This window comes from Ictidomys tridecemlineatus, chromosome 5, assembly GCF_052094955.1.
Source record: "Ictidomys tridecemlineatus isolate mIctTri1 chromosome 5, mIctTri1.hap1, whole genome shotgun sequence".
Taxonomy (NCBI): Eukaryota; Metazoa; Chordata; class Mammalia; order Rodentia; family Sciuridae; genus Ictidomys; species Ictidomys tridecemlineatus.
Genome location: NC_135481.1, coordinates 32,823,113 through 32,837,853, shown reverse-complemented (window position 1 = coordinate 32,837,853; position 14,741 = coordinate 32,823,113). Strand labels below are relative to the sequence as shown.

Here is a 14,741-nt window from a genome sequence, read left to right as displayed (position 1 = left end):
TCCTGGTTTATACCTAAAGGACTTAAAATCAGCATACTATAGTGACACAGCCACATCAATGTTTATAGCAGCTCAATTCACAATAGCTAGATTATGGAACCAACTTAGGTGTCCTTCAATAGATGAATGAATAAAGAAAATATGATACACATACACACACACACAAACATACACACACACACACAATGGAATATCACCCAGCTTTAAAGAAGAGTGAAATTATGGCATTTGCCAGTAAATGGTTGGAGTTGGAGAATATCATTCTAAGCAAAATAAGCCAATCCCACAAAACCAAAGGCCGAATGTTTTCTCTAATATGCAGATGCTAATTCACAATAAGGTGGGGAACACTAGGGAAGAATAGCCTTACCTTAGATTAGGTAGAGAAAAGTGATGGGAGGGGAGGGGAAGGGATGTGGGGATAGGAAAGATAGTAGAATGAAACCGGTATTATTACTGTATGTATATATGTGACTACATGACCAATATGATTTTGCAACATGTACACTCAGAAAAGTGAGAAATTATATCCCATTTATGTATGATATATCAAAGTGCATAAATGCATTCTACTGTCATGTATAACTAATTAAAACATATTTTAAAAATTTAAGCAAAAAAAAAGGGGGGATCCCTCAAGAAATAGTAATGTGGCCAAAAGCCAGAGTAGTAAAGTATGTTATGTTCTGAAAGGTGACAATATGCTGGGAAATAACAAGGAATCATCAGTACTTATGGATATTATTCCTATCTGAGTGTGAAACTAAAAATAATAGATTCAGTTCAATTGAGTAAATATTTATTGTTCACACAAAATAGGGAGATGCAAAGTGCTTACATCTGCTTAAAGTCTCAGAACCCTTCTCAAGATGGCCCATCAAGAGTTGGCACAAGGGGACTGGCATTGTGGCTCAGTGATAGAGCACTTTCCTAGCATGCATGAAGCCCTGGATTTGATACCCAGCACCAAATAAAAAAACAAAAACAAAAACAAAAACAAAAAACCTAAAGAAACAAAAGTATTTTGTCCATCTACAACTAAAAATATGTATGTAAAAAATAAGAGTTGGCACAAGGGACACTACAGAGTTCACATCCTAAGCCGTTCATTTGCTAATAATACAATATAGATGGTCTGTAAATACATACCTGGGAGAAGATTTATGAAATACCCAAGTCTAATCAAGAGAGTTAAGATATGATTTCAGAAATGCAAAATCGGGATGTGGTTTTCATACTCAAAAAGCAGCAATATAATAGATTATTTATATTCAGTACTAGAAAAGAATATGATGTTAATGAAAAATTGTAGAAGAAAGTTAGATTTGGGGTTACTGCTAAAGGAAGGAAATTAATATTTTAGAGTGAAAACTAAGAATTTTTCAAAGTTGCAAACCCTGTCTATAGGTATGCAGACAAGATAATTCCATTTTTTTCTGATCTTATAATATAGAATCATATATTAATATATTGTCATCACAATTTATGCCTTAACATATAAATCAAATTTGACCCTCATGTAACTTCTATTAAGTTATTTTAAAGCTTGTAATAGTCATAAATAAACACCAAGTCTTTGTCTTTTAATTACAAAACTGCCTTCCATCTTCACCCTTCTTATCCATGTACATTTTCTTTCTTCCCACTTAAATTAATTCACGTTTCACTCAGATCCCAAGAAATCTCTAATCAAATAAGTAAATTTGGAGACTGGAGTTGTGGCTCAGTCGTAGAGCACTTGCCAAGCACATGTGAGGCACTGGGTTGATTCTCAGCACTACATATAAGTAAATAAAATAAAGGTCTATAGACAACTAAAAAATGTTAAATAAATAAATAAATTTTGAAATATAACATAAACAAGGAAATTGAGGCCCATAAAATCCACAGATACTTTCTTATTTCTTTGAGCTTCTCCACTGCACACATCTGCCACACTGACTTTTGCAAACAGTAGTGTGTGCTGATATTCATAGGAGAGTGTGGCGGGTAGGGAGGGGTAGTGATCACAGAATGGTTCCACAGGCTGGCTTACTCCATGTGAGAGCAGGTTTGCTTGGTTCAGTTGTGGTTTCCAGGTGTCACAGTGAGTCTACCTTCACTGTGAGTGACCTTTTTGATGGACTTAATTAGCATAATTTAAGTAAAAAAAAAATCTCAAACTTTTGTTTGACTGTATTGATTGCTTATTTGTATTGATGAGTTTTCTTGTCCTCTAGTGGGAGACTAATGCCTACTGGGATTTTACTTCCCCCAATTCAATATTTATTGACTCCTACTATATGCCAGGCACTGTCCTGTATAAACAACGAATGCATTAAAATCTCTATTTGATAATTCTTGTTAAGTTGAATTGAATATAATTCAATATGCTGCTTGGAAATTGATTTGATATGATTTAGCCCCCCAAATAGGATATAAAATGGTAAATTAAATATGATGTGAACTCAGCTTAGTGAATGTATATACATTTATGAGCAAGAGAGAAGCCCATTTTCTGGTATAAGCTTGAATTTGCCCTTATTTATGCCTGCTTATGGAAATTAAACATCTCCCATTGTGATTATTTCTGAACTAGATTCCAAATGGGGATTTGAGAAATTGAAGAATTTGGTAGATCATGCTTTTTGCTCACTCACAAGTGATTTCTTTTTAAGGGCAAGCCTAAGCTCAATATAAAACAAACACACACATGCAGGTATCATCAATGTGTTTGTATATTGTCCCCTAATGCTTTAAGGTCTGATGCAGCCACACAAAATCACAGGAGACAAAGGGAAGGGAGAGGCCTTGGTAAGTGAACTACCTAATGTACTTTTCTATAAAATCTCCCTCTGGGGCAGTGAGAGATGTCGTCTGTTCAGCACAAAAGTTTTACAGGATTCATAATTTGCTCTAAGCACTTTGTCTTCATCCAGAAAAAGTTCAAGCTCACCACCTTGCCATTTTCTCCATCACTTCTTTAGAATTTGTCTTAGGAAGTGTATCTTAAAAATTTGAAAATACAGAAATAACTCCAAGCAAACTATGTTTATTATTCTGCCCTGTCTTCTCTCCCACATTATTTTTTGAAAGGACCCCCAAGATGCCATCCCTAGGGGAACCATGCTGGCCATTTTCATCACCACGGTTGCCTACATAGGGGTTGCTATTTGTGTAGGTAAGTTGTATGTGTCTGGTATCAGAATGTCAGAAGTACAAGGAGCCCAGTCATTCTTTATGTCTGGAGGGCTTTCAATGGAACCTGAGGGTTTTTTTTTTTTTTTTTTTTTTTAAGGCAACAATTTTACTGCCTTTCTTGGTACCTAAATGTTAATGGTTTGGATCTTTTTGGCTTTTAATGCAATTGAGCTGTAAAGCAGGCATCCTGGGTCAGTGCAAGAGCAGAGCTAATCAGATTGTCATTTTGCCTGAACCCAAAGAGAGCCCCATTCTGCTCCCATGGGTGATAATTTCACTGCTAAGAAAACCCTCAGCTTCCAGCACCCATCTCCCTTCCCCTAGGAGGAAGGTAAAGAATACACTGAAAAAAAAATCAAACTAAAACAAAACAAGAAATGGCCTTAGGAAGGTATGAAAAATGTAGAATTTATGAGAGTATCTCATCTTTGTACTGCCATGTCTAATATGGAAATGTCACTGTCACCAATTGGCAGGAAATCAGAATAAGACCCAGCTGCTGGCAATGTGGGCGGCCAGCCCCCATATTGCTCACTGAGCAGAAAATATGTGTATTTTCCTGCTGTTCCTGAGTATGACTTCAGTTCCACCTGCTGCCTGCAGTCACACCTATTCCTGGTTGCCCCATCCCCTTGCCCCATATTTAGGCCATAGCAGGAGAGAAAGAAATTTGGCTTCCTGAGATGCAGACAAGAAAACCCTTTTCTGTATACATTAGAAAATACAGACCCAGGCTGGTCGACTATGGAGGACTGATGACTGTTTTACCAAAGTGGACTTCTCAGTGGTTTTCTGCTTCCTGTAGGGGAAACTGGGAAAACACATAGAACTTAAGTTGGTTTCTGAAAGATAATGAAAAACAAAAGCAAAACCCTTTGATTATTGTCTATCTCACTGCCTCTTATTGGAGAAAATTGGATAACATTGTTAAATGTATTGTTGTGTCATTTCCAAGTTTAGTTACATGTAAAGAGACTTTGTTTCAATGCTTTAGAAAATCAACACACTTTTAAAGGACAATGAAATCACCTAAAGTTAAATTTCCCCATTCCCCTCCACACACATAATAAAGATGAGGGAATGAGCAAGTTAGAGATCTGATGTCAGAGATTCTTCCTGTTTTGGCCCCCCTATATGTAGGGGGGAAAATCTGCATTTCTATATCCTTCCCAGGGCAGCCATGGAGTCAACAACCTGGTTGTTTCTGTTGTTGCTATTGCTGTTGTTGTTGTTGTTAATTCAGATAATGGCTCATGGGCTGGCTTCATGAGAATTTGGAGAGACCTATTATGCAGAAGTTAAAATACATGGTTCATAAAAGTCAGTTTGACATAAATGAACAATGCAAAAAGGTAAAAATTTAGAATGAATAATTTTGCTCAGTAATCAACAGTCATAATTTGGAGTGTGTAAGCTGAGGCTGGCAGGCCACTTCTCAGGGTTATGATAAGAAGGATTCACTGATTATTGTTAGTGGCTCCTTCAATTCAAAGATTCTATGATTATTAAGTCTTTCCCAGGCTCAAAGAATGTGAATTCCATGACTAACACTGAAGGTTCCTGTTATTTGTTCCTGACACTGGGACCTCTCTTAATTAGAACCTATTCTGGGTAGAGTGTGAAAAGCGATGTAAGCAGCTTTATTGGTTGGCATTTCATTTGCATAATATTTATCCTTTATGTAATTTTTTAAAGTTTATGTATATTTCACACATATATTCATATATTTCAATAATCCTACCAAATACAGAATGGTAAATACAGTCCAGAAAAACTCAAGGAAAATCAGTAGTTAAAATATATATCAAGAGTCTTTAAAATGGTCAAAATTCCATTTCTGAGAATCTATCCTAGAGAAATGTTTTGAAATAAAGAAGAAAAATTTATACACAAAGATATTTATTGTAGAATATTTGTAATAGAAAAAGAACAAATACTCAAACGTGTGAAAATAATAAAAGGGATTAACTGAGGGAGATGTTTGATACAACATTTGACCATAAATATTAAATTTAATTCCATAATGCTTTCCCTTGTTTCCCTCACTGACAAAGAAATATATCCTTCTACTTGAAAAGCATGTGGTCAGTAGCACTAAGCCAGAAATATGAATTGAGTATATACTGTGTGCAAAATATTGCCATGCACCTTTTCAGAGATCAAAAAGTAAGGCAGTCTCAACCCCCAGGTCTCTCAGAGTAGCTGTTGAGAGCTAAGACTTAAACCACTCAAGACAGTGAAGATGTCAGCCTATATTCTGACAAGGCCACTCCCAGGACTCAAAGGATGGGAGCCTCCAGGAGCCACATCCCAAGAAGCACTGGTCATGAACAGAGATTGGGAATAAGTTTTTCAGACTCAAAGTCAATTTAGTGTTTTTTCACAAGAAAATCATAGGGGATGAGAATCCTTCTAAAAAAATGACAAACCATAATTGTCTCCACAGCAGCCTGTGTGGTCCGCGATGCCACTGGAAGCATGAATGACACCATCATTTCTGGGGTGAACTGCAACGGGTCAGCAGCCTGTGGGTTGGGCTATGATTTCTCAAGATGTCGCCATGAACCATGTCAATATGGGCTGATGAACAATTTCCAGGTTTGAACTGCCAAAAAATAATAACAATAAGTATAAAATGTTTTTTGCTGTTGTTTTTATTTTTATAATATTAGAGATAGGGAAGCTTCTGAACCTGCAACTGATTGATTACTGATTGACTTGTGAATTCAGCGATAAACAATTTGTGTGGCATGGAAAAAGAGTGATATAGGCATTCTGCAGTAGCAATTCCTGGGGTTACGTTTACTTGTGGTAGGGAGACAATAGGCAATTGTATGAATTAATCACCAGGAGAGAGTACCACCTGGCTCTAGGTACCTTTTGATCAGTCATGCAAGATTTCATGGTGGAAAGAAGCTTAGATCAATTGGCACTTGGAATGCATTTCATCTGTGGATTTTGGCTTAGGAAAACCCTGTGAGGAGCCCCTGGAGTACCCAGAAGACAAGAGAAAGAGAGAAATTGTGAAAGGAGGGAGAAAGTGAGGAGGAAAGAATAAGGGAAGTTAGAAATATGTAGGACTTGAAACATTGATTTATCTGCATGATTGGTGAGGAGAGAGAGAGAGAGAGAGAGAATTAAATGTGTCGTGAAGTCTTCATTCATCTATTTTAACAACTGGTGCAGAGAAATTAACTCAGCTGAAGTCATTATTCCAAAATATGTCTTAAATTGATAGAATCTCATCATGTCTCAGATCTAAAATTATGTTTAGTCAACACAGAAAAAGCAAAGGTTTGAAAAGGCTCTGTGTGCAGAAAGACCTAGAAAAGCCTCTAAAAAGACTGGTAAACAGCTGAGTCCCTTCCCAAACCTTACTAAAATACCACTTTCTGCTGGATAGAATTTTTCATCATCAAAGAAACATATGGCCTGGAGTTGTAGCTCAGTGGTAGGTAGACCAGTTGCCTAACTCGTGTGAGGCACTGGGTTTGATCCTCAGTACCACATAAAAATAAAAAAGTAAAATAAAGGTATTGTGTCCGTCAACAACTAAATAACCACAAAGAACAGAGAGGGGGAAAGTGCTGTCAAAACCCTTGAAACCATTTACTTCTTGATTTTTTTCCAGTATCTTCTAAAAATATTGTGGTAAGCATTTATTATTCTGTGTATAACAAAAATTCGAATTCCATTTTGAAAAAAAAAGTAAATATTAAAAATTATGGAGTGGGGCGTAACCTCCTTAGAAGTAATTAGTTATAAAAGATTCCAAATCACAGAAAGTGGAGAGGGAAGCATTTGCATTAAAATGGAGCTAATGTTTTAAACATCTATTGGAAAGGGAAAAATAATACAAGAGGAAGAAATGAATTACAGTAGAGGGGGTAGAGAGAGAAGAGGGGAGGGGAGAGGAGGGGAGGGGGGAGAGTAGAGGATAGGAAAGGCAGCAGAATACAACAGACATGAGTATGTCAATATGTAAATCAATGGAAGTGTAACTGATGTGATTCTGCAATCTGTATACGGGGTAAAAATGGGAGTTCATAACCCACTTGAATCAAAGTGTGAAATATGATATATCAAGAACTATGTAATGTTTTGAACAACCAATAAAAAAAGGAAAAAAAATAAGATGTTGTGAAGGGAATGGGAAAATAAACAAGGAGAGAAATGAATTACAGTAGATGGGGTAGAGAGAGAAGATGTGAGGGAAGGGGAGGGGGGAGAGTAGGGGATAGGAAAGGTAGCAGAATACAACAATTACTTATAGGGCATAATGTAAAATTGTGGATGTGTAACCGACGTGATTCTGCAATCTGCATTTGGGGTAAAAATCGGGAGTTCATAACCCACTTCAATCTAATGTATAAAATATGATATGTCAAGAGCTTTGTAATGTTGTGAACAACCAATAAAAAAAATAATAGACAAAAAAAAAAAAAAAACATCTATTGGATGAGTCTCCTTACTTGGCCCTTTCTTCTCAAGGTCATGAGCATGGTATCAGGGTTTGGCCCCCTCATCACTGCTGGAATCTTTTCGGCTACACTCTCCTCTGCCCTGGCCTCCCTCGTCAGTGCACCCAAAGTGTTCCAGGTAATACAGGCACGAAGGAGCTGTGCTTCTCCCTACTGCTACTTCCACTGAATGTGGATTGAGCTGAAATATTCGTTCTCGGTGGCAATCATTTTCCATCATTTTCTGAAACAGTTAATGTTTGCATCTGGCTCAAGTGCTATGTCTGCCACATAGTCAAGATCGATTCAAATAATATAAAGAATGACAAACTGCAGTGTTAACTTGTGCCTCATATTGTGTATCACTTAATCTTTCCCCAAATCTTCTTGTTTGAATCACCTAGAGAAAATGACTGTGCATAGATATAAGTGACAAATTTCTCCTCTTTTTTTTTTCCCATTAGGCTCTGTGCAAGGACAACATCTTCAAAGGCCTGCAGTTCTTTGCAAAGGGATATGGGAAAAACAATGAGCCCTTGAGAGGATATTTTCTCACTTTTCTGATAGCCATGGCGTTTATTCTTATTGGTTTGTAGTTTTCTTGTTCTTACTGAAAGCCAAAGAATTCTTCTGATTACTCAGAATTTACCCTTCAGTTTGAGAAATTACCTACTTCATGATTAAATTAAGATTCCATTTGGGAATGTTGGAGTCTAAGAAATAAATGAGAAATCCTTGTGTGTAGAAGCCCTTTGGGAAACTGGAGCTGGACTCTGGGCTTTATCTGTTCTTTGAAAGTGAATGTTGGAAACCCATCCAACCAAACACAACTGAATCCTTCCTCCAAACTGCCTGATATTATTGAACCTCAGTGTTTCCTGCAGCTGCCATATCTCCCACCCTGACTGCAGATCTGAATTGTCTGTGTCAGTGTTTCTAAAAATAAGATTCATTGGCCAACTACTCAGAATCACCAGGGTGTTTGTGAACATGCAGATTTTTCAGGCCCAACTCTAGAGTTAATGAGTCAGAGTCTCTGAGGATAAGGAATCTGCATTTTTACAAGCTCCTCAAAAGACTCATAGACCATTAATATTTGAGAACCACTTAACTGGATTATACTCATGGCTTCTTCTCCTCAAGTAATAAAGAAGCAGCTCTGTGAGCTTGGAAAGATGCATCCCTCAGCTGTAGCCTGCACATGCCTCACTCCTCCCCCATCCCCAAAGCCCCACCTTTGCTGCTGAGCACACTGGAGGATAGAAGGCAAAATGCAAAGTTCAGATGGGAACCACACTTAGGCAGCTGTACCTTCCTCAGCATCGTGATGCTGAACTATGGTTGCTCCTCATCATAATGCATGAAACTCTGGGAGCTATAGTTCATGAATTCACCTAAGATCTCTATGAGGTTGAGGAGGGGAATATATAACTCTCAGTTAGATTTTTTAAAAAATTAAATTAAAATGATTACATATCTCTAAAGATGTTCCAATTATGTAATTTAACCTTTAAGGCCTCAAATGATTGCCCCGTGCTGAATTTAAATGATTCTACAGTCAAAGTTTAAACATTTGTGTATAAATTAAATGCTATCCTTTAAAATCACTCTTTCAGAAAAACAAGGTTTAGCTCCATATGCAGATTTTATGGTAGCATTTTTTGCATATTTCCCAACTGGTTTCTGTGTTCTAGAATCATACCCAGTTGACACCTACACTCGAATCATTGAGGATTATAGATGTCTGAATCTCAGATTAATGAGGAAGTCTGTATTTTTTTCTTGATCATACAGTAAACAATCTGGTTAGCATTAAATCATACCATATATTTAGCCACTGAGGTCAAAGTATTTTAGAGATGCAGAAAAGTATGAAAGAGCCAAAAGAGTCCGGAAAGTCATAGAAAAAATACTGGAATATGCAGAAAGATTTTCAGTTGGTAGTTTCTGGTACACTGGTATTTAACTAATCTGTCACTTGGTAGAGCCTTTTGGTTATTTACATAGCAGACAAAAATCATGATATTGGTTGGTACCTCCAATATAGAGTATGCTCCATCCCCAAAACTTCTAGGTACAACTCTTACTTGCCTATTTTCTGATTGGTAGGTTTTTCTTGATCTCACTTTATAGAAACCTGGGCTAATAGTATATATGTTATCCCAAAGAAAAAATCACTAAATTTTTAAACTTTGACAGATGCTAGCTATATTTTCAATTTCCAAATAAAGTCAGGCTTCCAGGCTATAACAGCTGTTCAGCCCCCAATCTCATCACTCAGACGTACATGTTTGATTTTGCTTCTTTTACAGCGGAACTGAACACCATTGCTCCCATCATCTCCAACTTTTTCCTGGCCTCATATGCACTTATTAACTTCTCCTGCTTCCATGCTTCTTATGCTAAATCTCCAGGTAAGATGACATTTCAAAACTGAAGTCAGCCTAAGCAAACAGTTAGTTTGTCTCAATAAAATGAAATAAGTCGGTGAAAAGTGCTCAATCTGTGTTTATATGTTTTCGTATATCCTAGTGGGCAGTGTAATCCACTTTATTTTGGTGAGTTGGGGGATGGCTTCTAAAATAGAAAAAGAATCATTTGAGCAATGGCCTTTTTGACCAACCGTAAAGTCAATTTTCTCCTGTGGCAATAAATTATTCATTGCAAGAGAAACCACATTTATTTCAGCAGTAGAAAAACACCACTATTTATTTCCAGGGTGAAAGTGACCACAGAAGTGGAATAAATGTATATATTTGAGACTTCCTTACTATCAATTTGTTTCCTGCCCATGGTGCAGAAGAGAAGGATGAGTAGCTCCCATAATTACCTGCTGAGTGCAGGCAATGCAGATTCACGTTGGGCCCCATGATGTTGATGCCAGCGGCGTCTGTGCACTTTTGGGGCTAGGTTTAAAGTCGTTCAGAATTTTACACCAAAGAACTTTCCCCTACGCAGTCATCCCTCATCTCTTTTTGGCTTCAACTGGCCAGTAGAGATCCTCTGCCTTTCCTCCAAAAAAATAAAGTCTTGTCATCATCAACCCTTAAAAAGTTCCTCACAATGAAGATTTTGTCAAACATATCAAACACTGCCTTAGGGATTACTGCCTTCCCAAGCCTTTGGAAAACCTGCTGGCAAGAAGATGAAAGATAAATGGACAGGAAACCTTTATCTACCCAAGGCTTCTGGATTGTAGGAGATGCAGAAAGACTTTTTGTTTAGTTTTGTTATATTCTTTTAACACAAAGAAATATTTGACCCTATGCCTTGTTATAGCCATTTTTGAAAAACAAGGCGGAGTTATAAAGGCTGGTAGGAAAATGAGTGAAAAGGAAGAAGGGAAAGAGAGAGAGGAAAAATAGGAAAAACGTATAGAAGGAGGCAAACACACAAACTCTTAAAATAAATCAATATCTTTCCCTCCCTCCCTCCTTCTCCCTCTCCTCTTCTTGTCCCTCCCTCTCTCTTTCTCTTTAACACAAACACACACATACACACACACACACACACACACACAGAGAGAGAGAGAGAGAGAGAGAGAGAGAGAGAGAGAGACAAGCCAGACTCAGAAAAATAAAGGTATTTCCAATGATGTTCTCGAAGTGCTATTTCCATCTTGTGGTTATTTAGGAAATTGCTCCTGGAGACTTTTACAGTTGTGTTGTGTTTTGGCAACTGCAAATGTAAAATGTACTTCATCCAGAGACCAAGTGCCCTCCAAATCAGAGTTTCCCCATCCTGACCATACTGTCTCCTGGCTTTATTCATTTCAGAGAACTAATAGAACATGGAAACTATGTATTTAGGAACTGTGAGAAATATTTTCATTACAAAATGTGTGATATATTAATATATTGGGTTTAAGAAGTCATTGCTAGAAAAATCTCTCCTTTTTTCCATGGATTATTGTTTCTGAAAGGACAGGGCTATCCTCTTAGGGTGATGGGAGAGCTGCCAAGAAGTCAAGCAGATTGACTCCTGCTGACTAAGAATAGTCATGTGCAAAAGCTGAATGTCTTAATCCTCTCTGTCCAGATTAACCAGGAAGCTCCTCCTCCCACTCTTTCCATCCCTCCTGCCTCCTTTCAACCCCTGGTGGCTTAGATTTTAGATGCCTAAGCTTTGGAAAGCACAATTGGGGCATACAGGAAGAATGAAGGGGTCTGTGAGTAAAATTTTCCAAATGCTTAATATTTCCCAAATTTTATAGCATCATGTTTGGTATAACCACCACTTTCATAGGCCAGGGACCCAAGATTATAGAAAAAAAAAAATAACAGAGTTAGAAAATGGACCTCAAAGTTCTGATTCTTTAAGACAGAAAAACACACATTACCTGCATTCTTATAAAATTCAGTAGCCTGATAACAGTAGTGTGAAAAACTTGTGGGTTGTTTTTTTTTTTTTTTTTTCAGGATGGAGACCTGCATATGGGATTTACAACATGTGGGTGTCTCTTTTTGGAGCTGTGTTGTGTTGTGCGGTCATGTTTGTCATCAACTGGTGGGCAGCTGTTATCACCTATGTCATTGAGTTATTCCTCTATATCTATGTGACTTATAAGAAGCCAGGTAAGATAAGGACTGTCCAGGATGAGGTTTCCAAATCTCTCTCTATTCATTCATTCAGCATTTATTAAGCAGCTTAGGTGTGCCATGTACAAGGTAGATAGTAATAATGTAATGTAATGTAGAGATAACAACAACTATGTCATATAATCATTTAATCCTCATGATAGTGTTGTACATTAGTATTACTCTCATTTTACATACAAAGAAACGAGAGTTCACAGAGTTGACCACTTGTAATGGTCAGGATGTGTTAAGAGTTGACATCTTAACCAGAGGAGTATCATCCCAAATCCCAGAAGTTTTCCATTACAGCACCTTCTGCTTCTGTGTCCCAAATGAAATACATGTCCTGTCCTCAGGAGTTCCCATAATAAACAATTAATTATGATACAATATAGTAAGCAAAACCATGAAAATAAGAATAATAATTTGCTAAGAAAAGGGGAGGGAGGGAGCCATTTCCTTGGTTAGAGTTGTCTAAGAAAATTTGGGGGGTCATGGCTTGAGTTCTCAGGGTCAGGCACTCTGCACAAAATAAGTATTTGTTGAGTGAACAAATAAATTAGGTTATAAAAGAAAAAAATAAGCGACTAAGAGACAATTCATGGAACAGAGTCAGGGAATGACATTCTAGGCAGAAGGATAGCAGGAGTGAAGTTAAGGATGCTCATAAGCTGGTGGCATTTTGGGGAAGCTCCAAGGCCTTAACACATTGATTTGTTTGGTACTAAGGAGAAGGGACTTGATGTGAAGTGAGAGGGGTTGGCTGAAGCCAAGGAAATAGGAAATTTACATGGCCTGTGTAAGAATCAGGATATGGAGAACAATGGAAAGGTGCCATAGGTATTCAGTTGGAGAAGCATAACTGGACCTGAACTTTGGATGTTGCCTTTAGAACCTGTGAGAAGGGTGAACTGAAGCAGGGAGTGACTAGGGAAACAGGGGGTACTGAGAGGCCCCCGGCCACCATAGAATTCCCCTTTCCTCACTTTGCCGGTGAGGTAGAGATAGTATAAAACAACTTTGGATGGATTTGTTTTGTTTTTCTTTATCTATTTTCAACATCAGATATCATTTACATATGGTAGTTGTACATCCCTTTTTGAGGTACATTCCACAAGTTTTGACAAACTTATACAGTCCAGTACCTACACCATAATCAAGACGGAGGACATCCCTAAGGTGCCCTACACCCCGTGTCTTCAATCTCCTTTCTCTAGAACTTGTCCCTGGCAACTACTTTTCTAATTTCTGATTCTATACCTTAATCTTTTCCAGAAAAAACCTATAAATAGGACCATATAATAATAGCCTTTCACTTAGCATAATCCTCTGGATTTATCCATGTTGTCACAGGTATAAGTCATTTGTTCTTTTGTATTGTTGAGCAGCACCCTATTATGAATATATCACAACACTTTAAAAAATCTCTTCACAAGTCAATGAGCATCTAATTTATTTTAAGTTTAAGATGATTATGTATCCATGTGCTATACTTATTCATACACATGTCTTCATATGGACCTAAGTTTTCATTTTACTTGAGTAAATATCTAAGATTCAGATTTCTGTTTATATAGTAAGTATACACATAACTTTAAAAGAAACTGTCAAATTGTTGTCCATAGCAGCAGTATCATTTTCTGTTCCTACCAGCAATGAAAGGGTCCTAGATAGTTGCTACATATCTTTGTCATCATCTAGAATTGTCAGTTGCTTTTTAAAAAAGTCATACTAATAGACATATAGTGCTATGTCATTGTGGTTTTATTTACTTTTTCTCAGTGACTAATGATGTTGAACATCTCATTTGCCATTCATATATCTTCTTTAGTTAAGTGTCTGTTTCAATCTTCTGCTCATTTTTTCCCAATTGTTTTCTTATTCAATTGTGAGAGATTTTTGTTTGGTCTGTTTTTTAGTTTCTTGTACTAGGGATTGAATCTAGGAGTGCTTTCCCATTGAAATATATGCTCAGTCCTTTTTTATTTATTTATATTTGTCATGAGATGGGTCTCATCAAATTGCTAAGGGTCTCCCTAAGTTGCTGAGGTTGGCCTTGAACTTGCAATCCTCCTCTCTTAGCCGTCTTAGCTGCTTAGATCAAGTGGCTGGATTTATATGAAGGTGCCACCATGCCTGGCATAACAATTCTTTATATATTCTAAATACAAATCCTTTTACAGTATGTGTTTTACAAATATCTTCTCTGGGTCTGTGGCTTCTATTTTTATTTTCCTTATAGTTTGTTTTGAATAACAGAAGTTCTTAATTTATATGATGTCTTAGTCATCTTTCCTTTTTTTATTTATATGGTTTAGCAATTTACATCTGACTTAACTTTCCCTAGTCCAAGGTCACAAACTTCTACAAGTTTTAATGCTTTGGTGATTTCATTAAGGTCTACTATCCCCTTGGGGTCAATTTTTGTGTAGGGTGTGAGGTGTGGTATAAGTTTCAATTTTAGGATATAAATGTCCATTTGACTAAGGGGGTTTTTATTCCTATAAAAATGAGTTGTCTAAAG

The 14,741-nt window shown here is 37.2% G+C and overlaps 1 protein-coding gene across 4 annotated transcripts in view; it reads left to right on the top strand.

The window, feature by feature from the left end:
• Slc12a1 (solute carrier family 12 member 1) overlaps positions 1-14,741 on the top strand; it is an 85,057-nt gene that overhangs the window by 27,644 nt on the left and 42,672 nt on the right. For all 4 annotated transcript variants that reach the window (XM_013359844.4, XM_040275506.2, XM_040275507.2 and 1 more), the window contains 6 exons: positions 3,076-3,160; positions 5,627-5,778; positions 7,672-7,779; positions 8,105-8,228; positions 9,953-10,054; positions 12,059-12,214. In XM_013359844.4, coding sequence (XP_013215298.1) covers positions 3,076-3,160; positions 5,627-5,778; positions 7,672-7,779; positions 8,105-8,228; positions 9,953-10,054; positions 12,059-12,214 — 727 coding nt within the window. The remainder of the gene's footprint in view (positions 1-3,075; positions 3,161-5,626; positions 5,779-7,671; positions 7,780-8,104; positions 8,229-9,952; positions 10,055-12,058; positions 12,215-14,741) is intronic.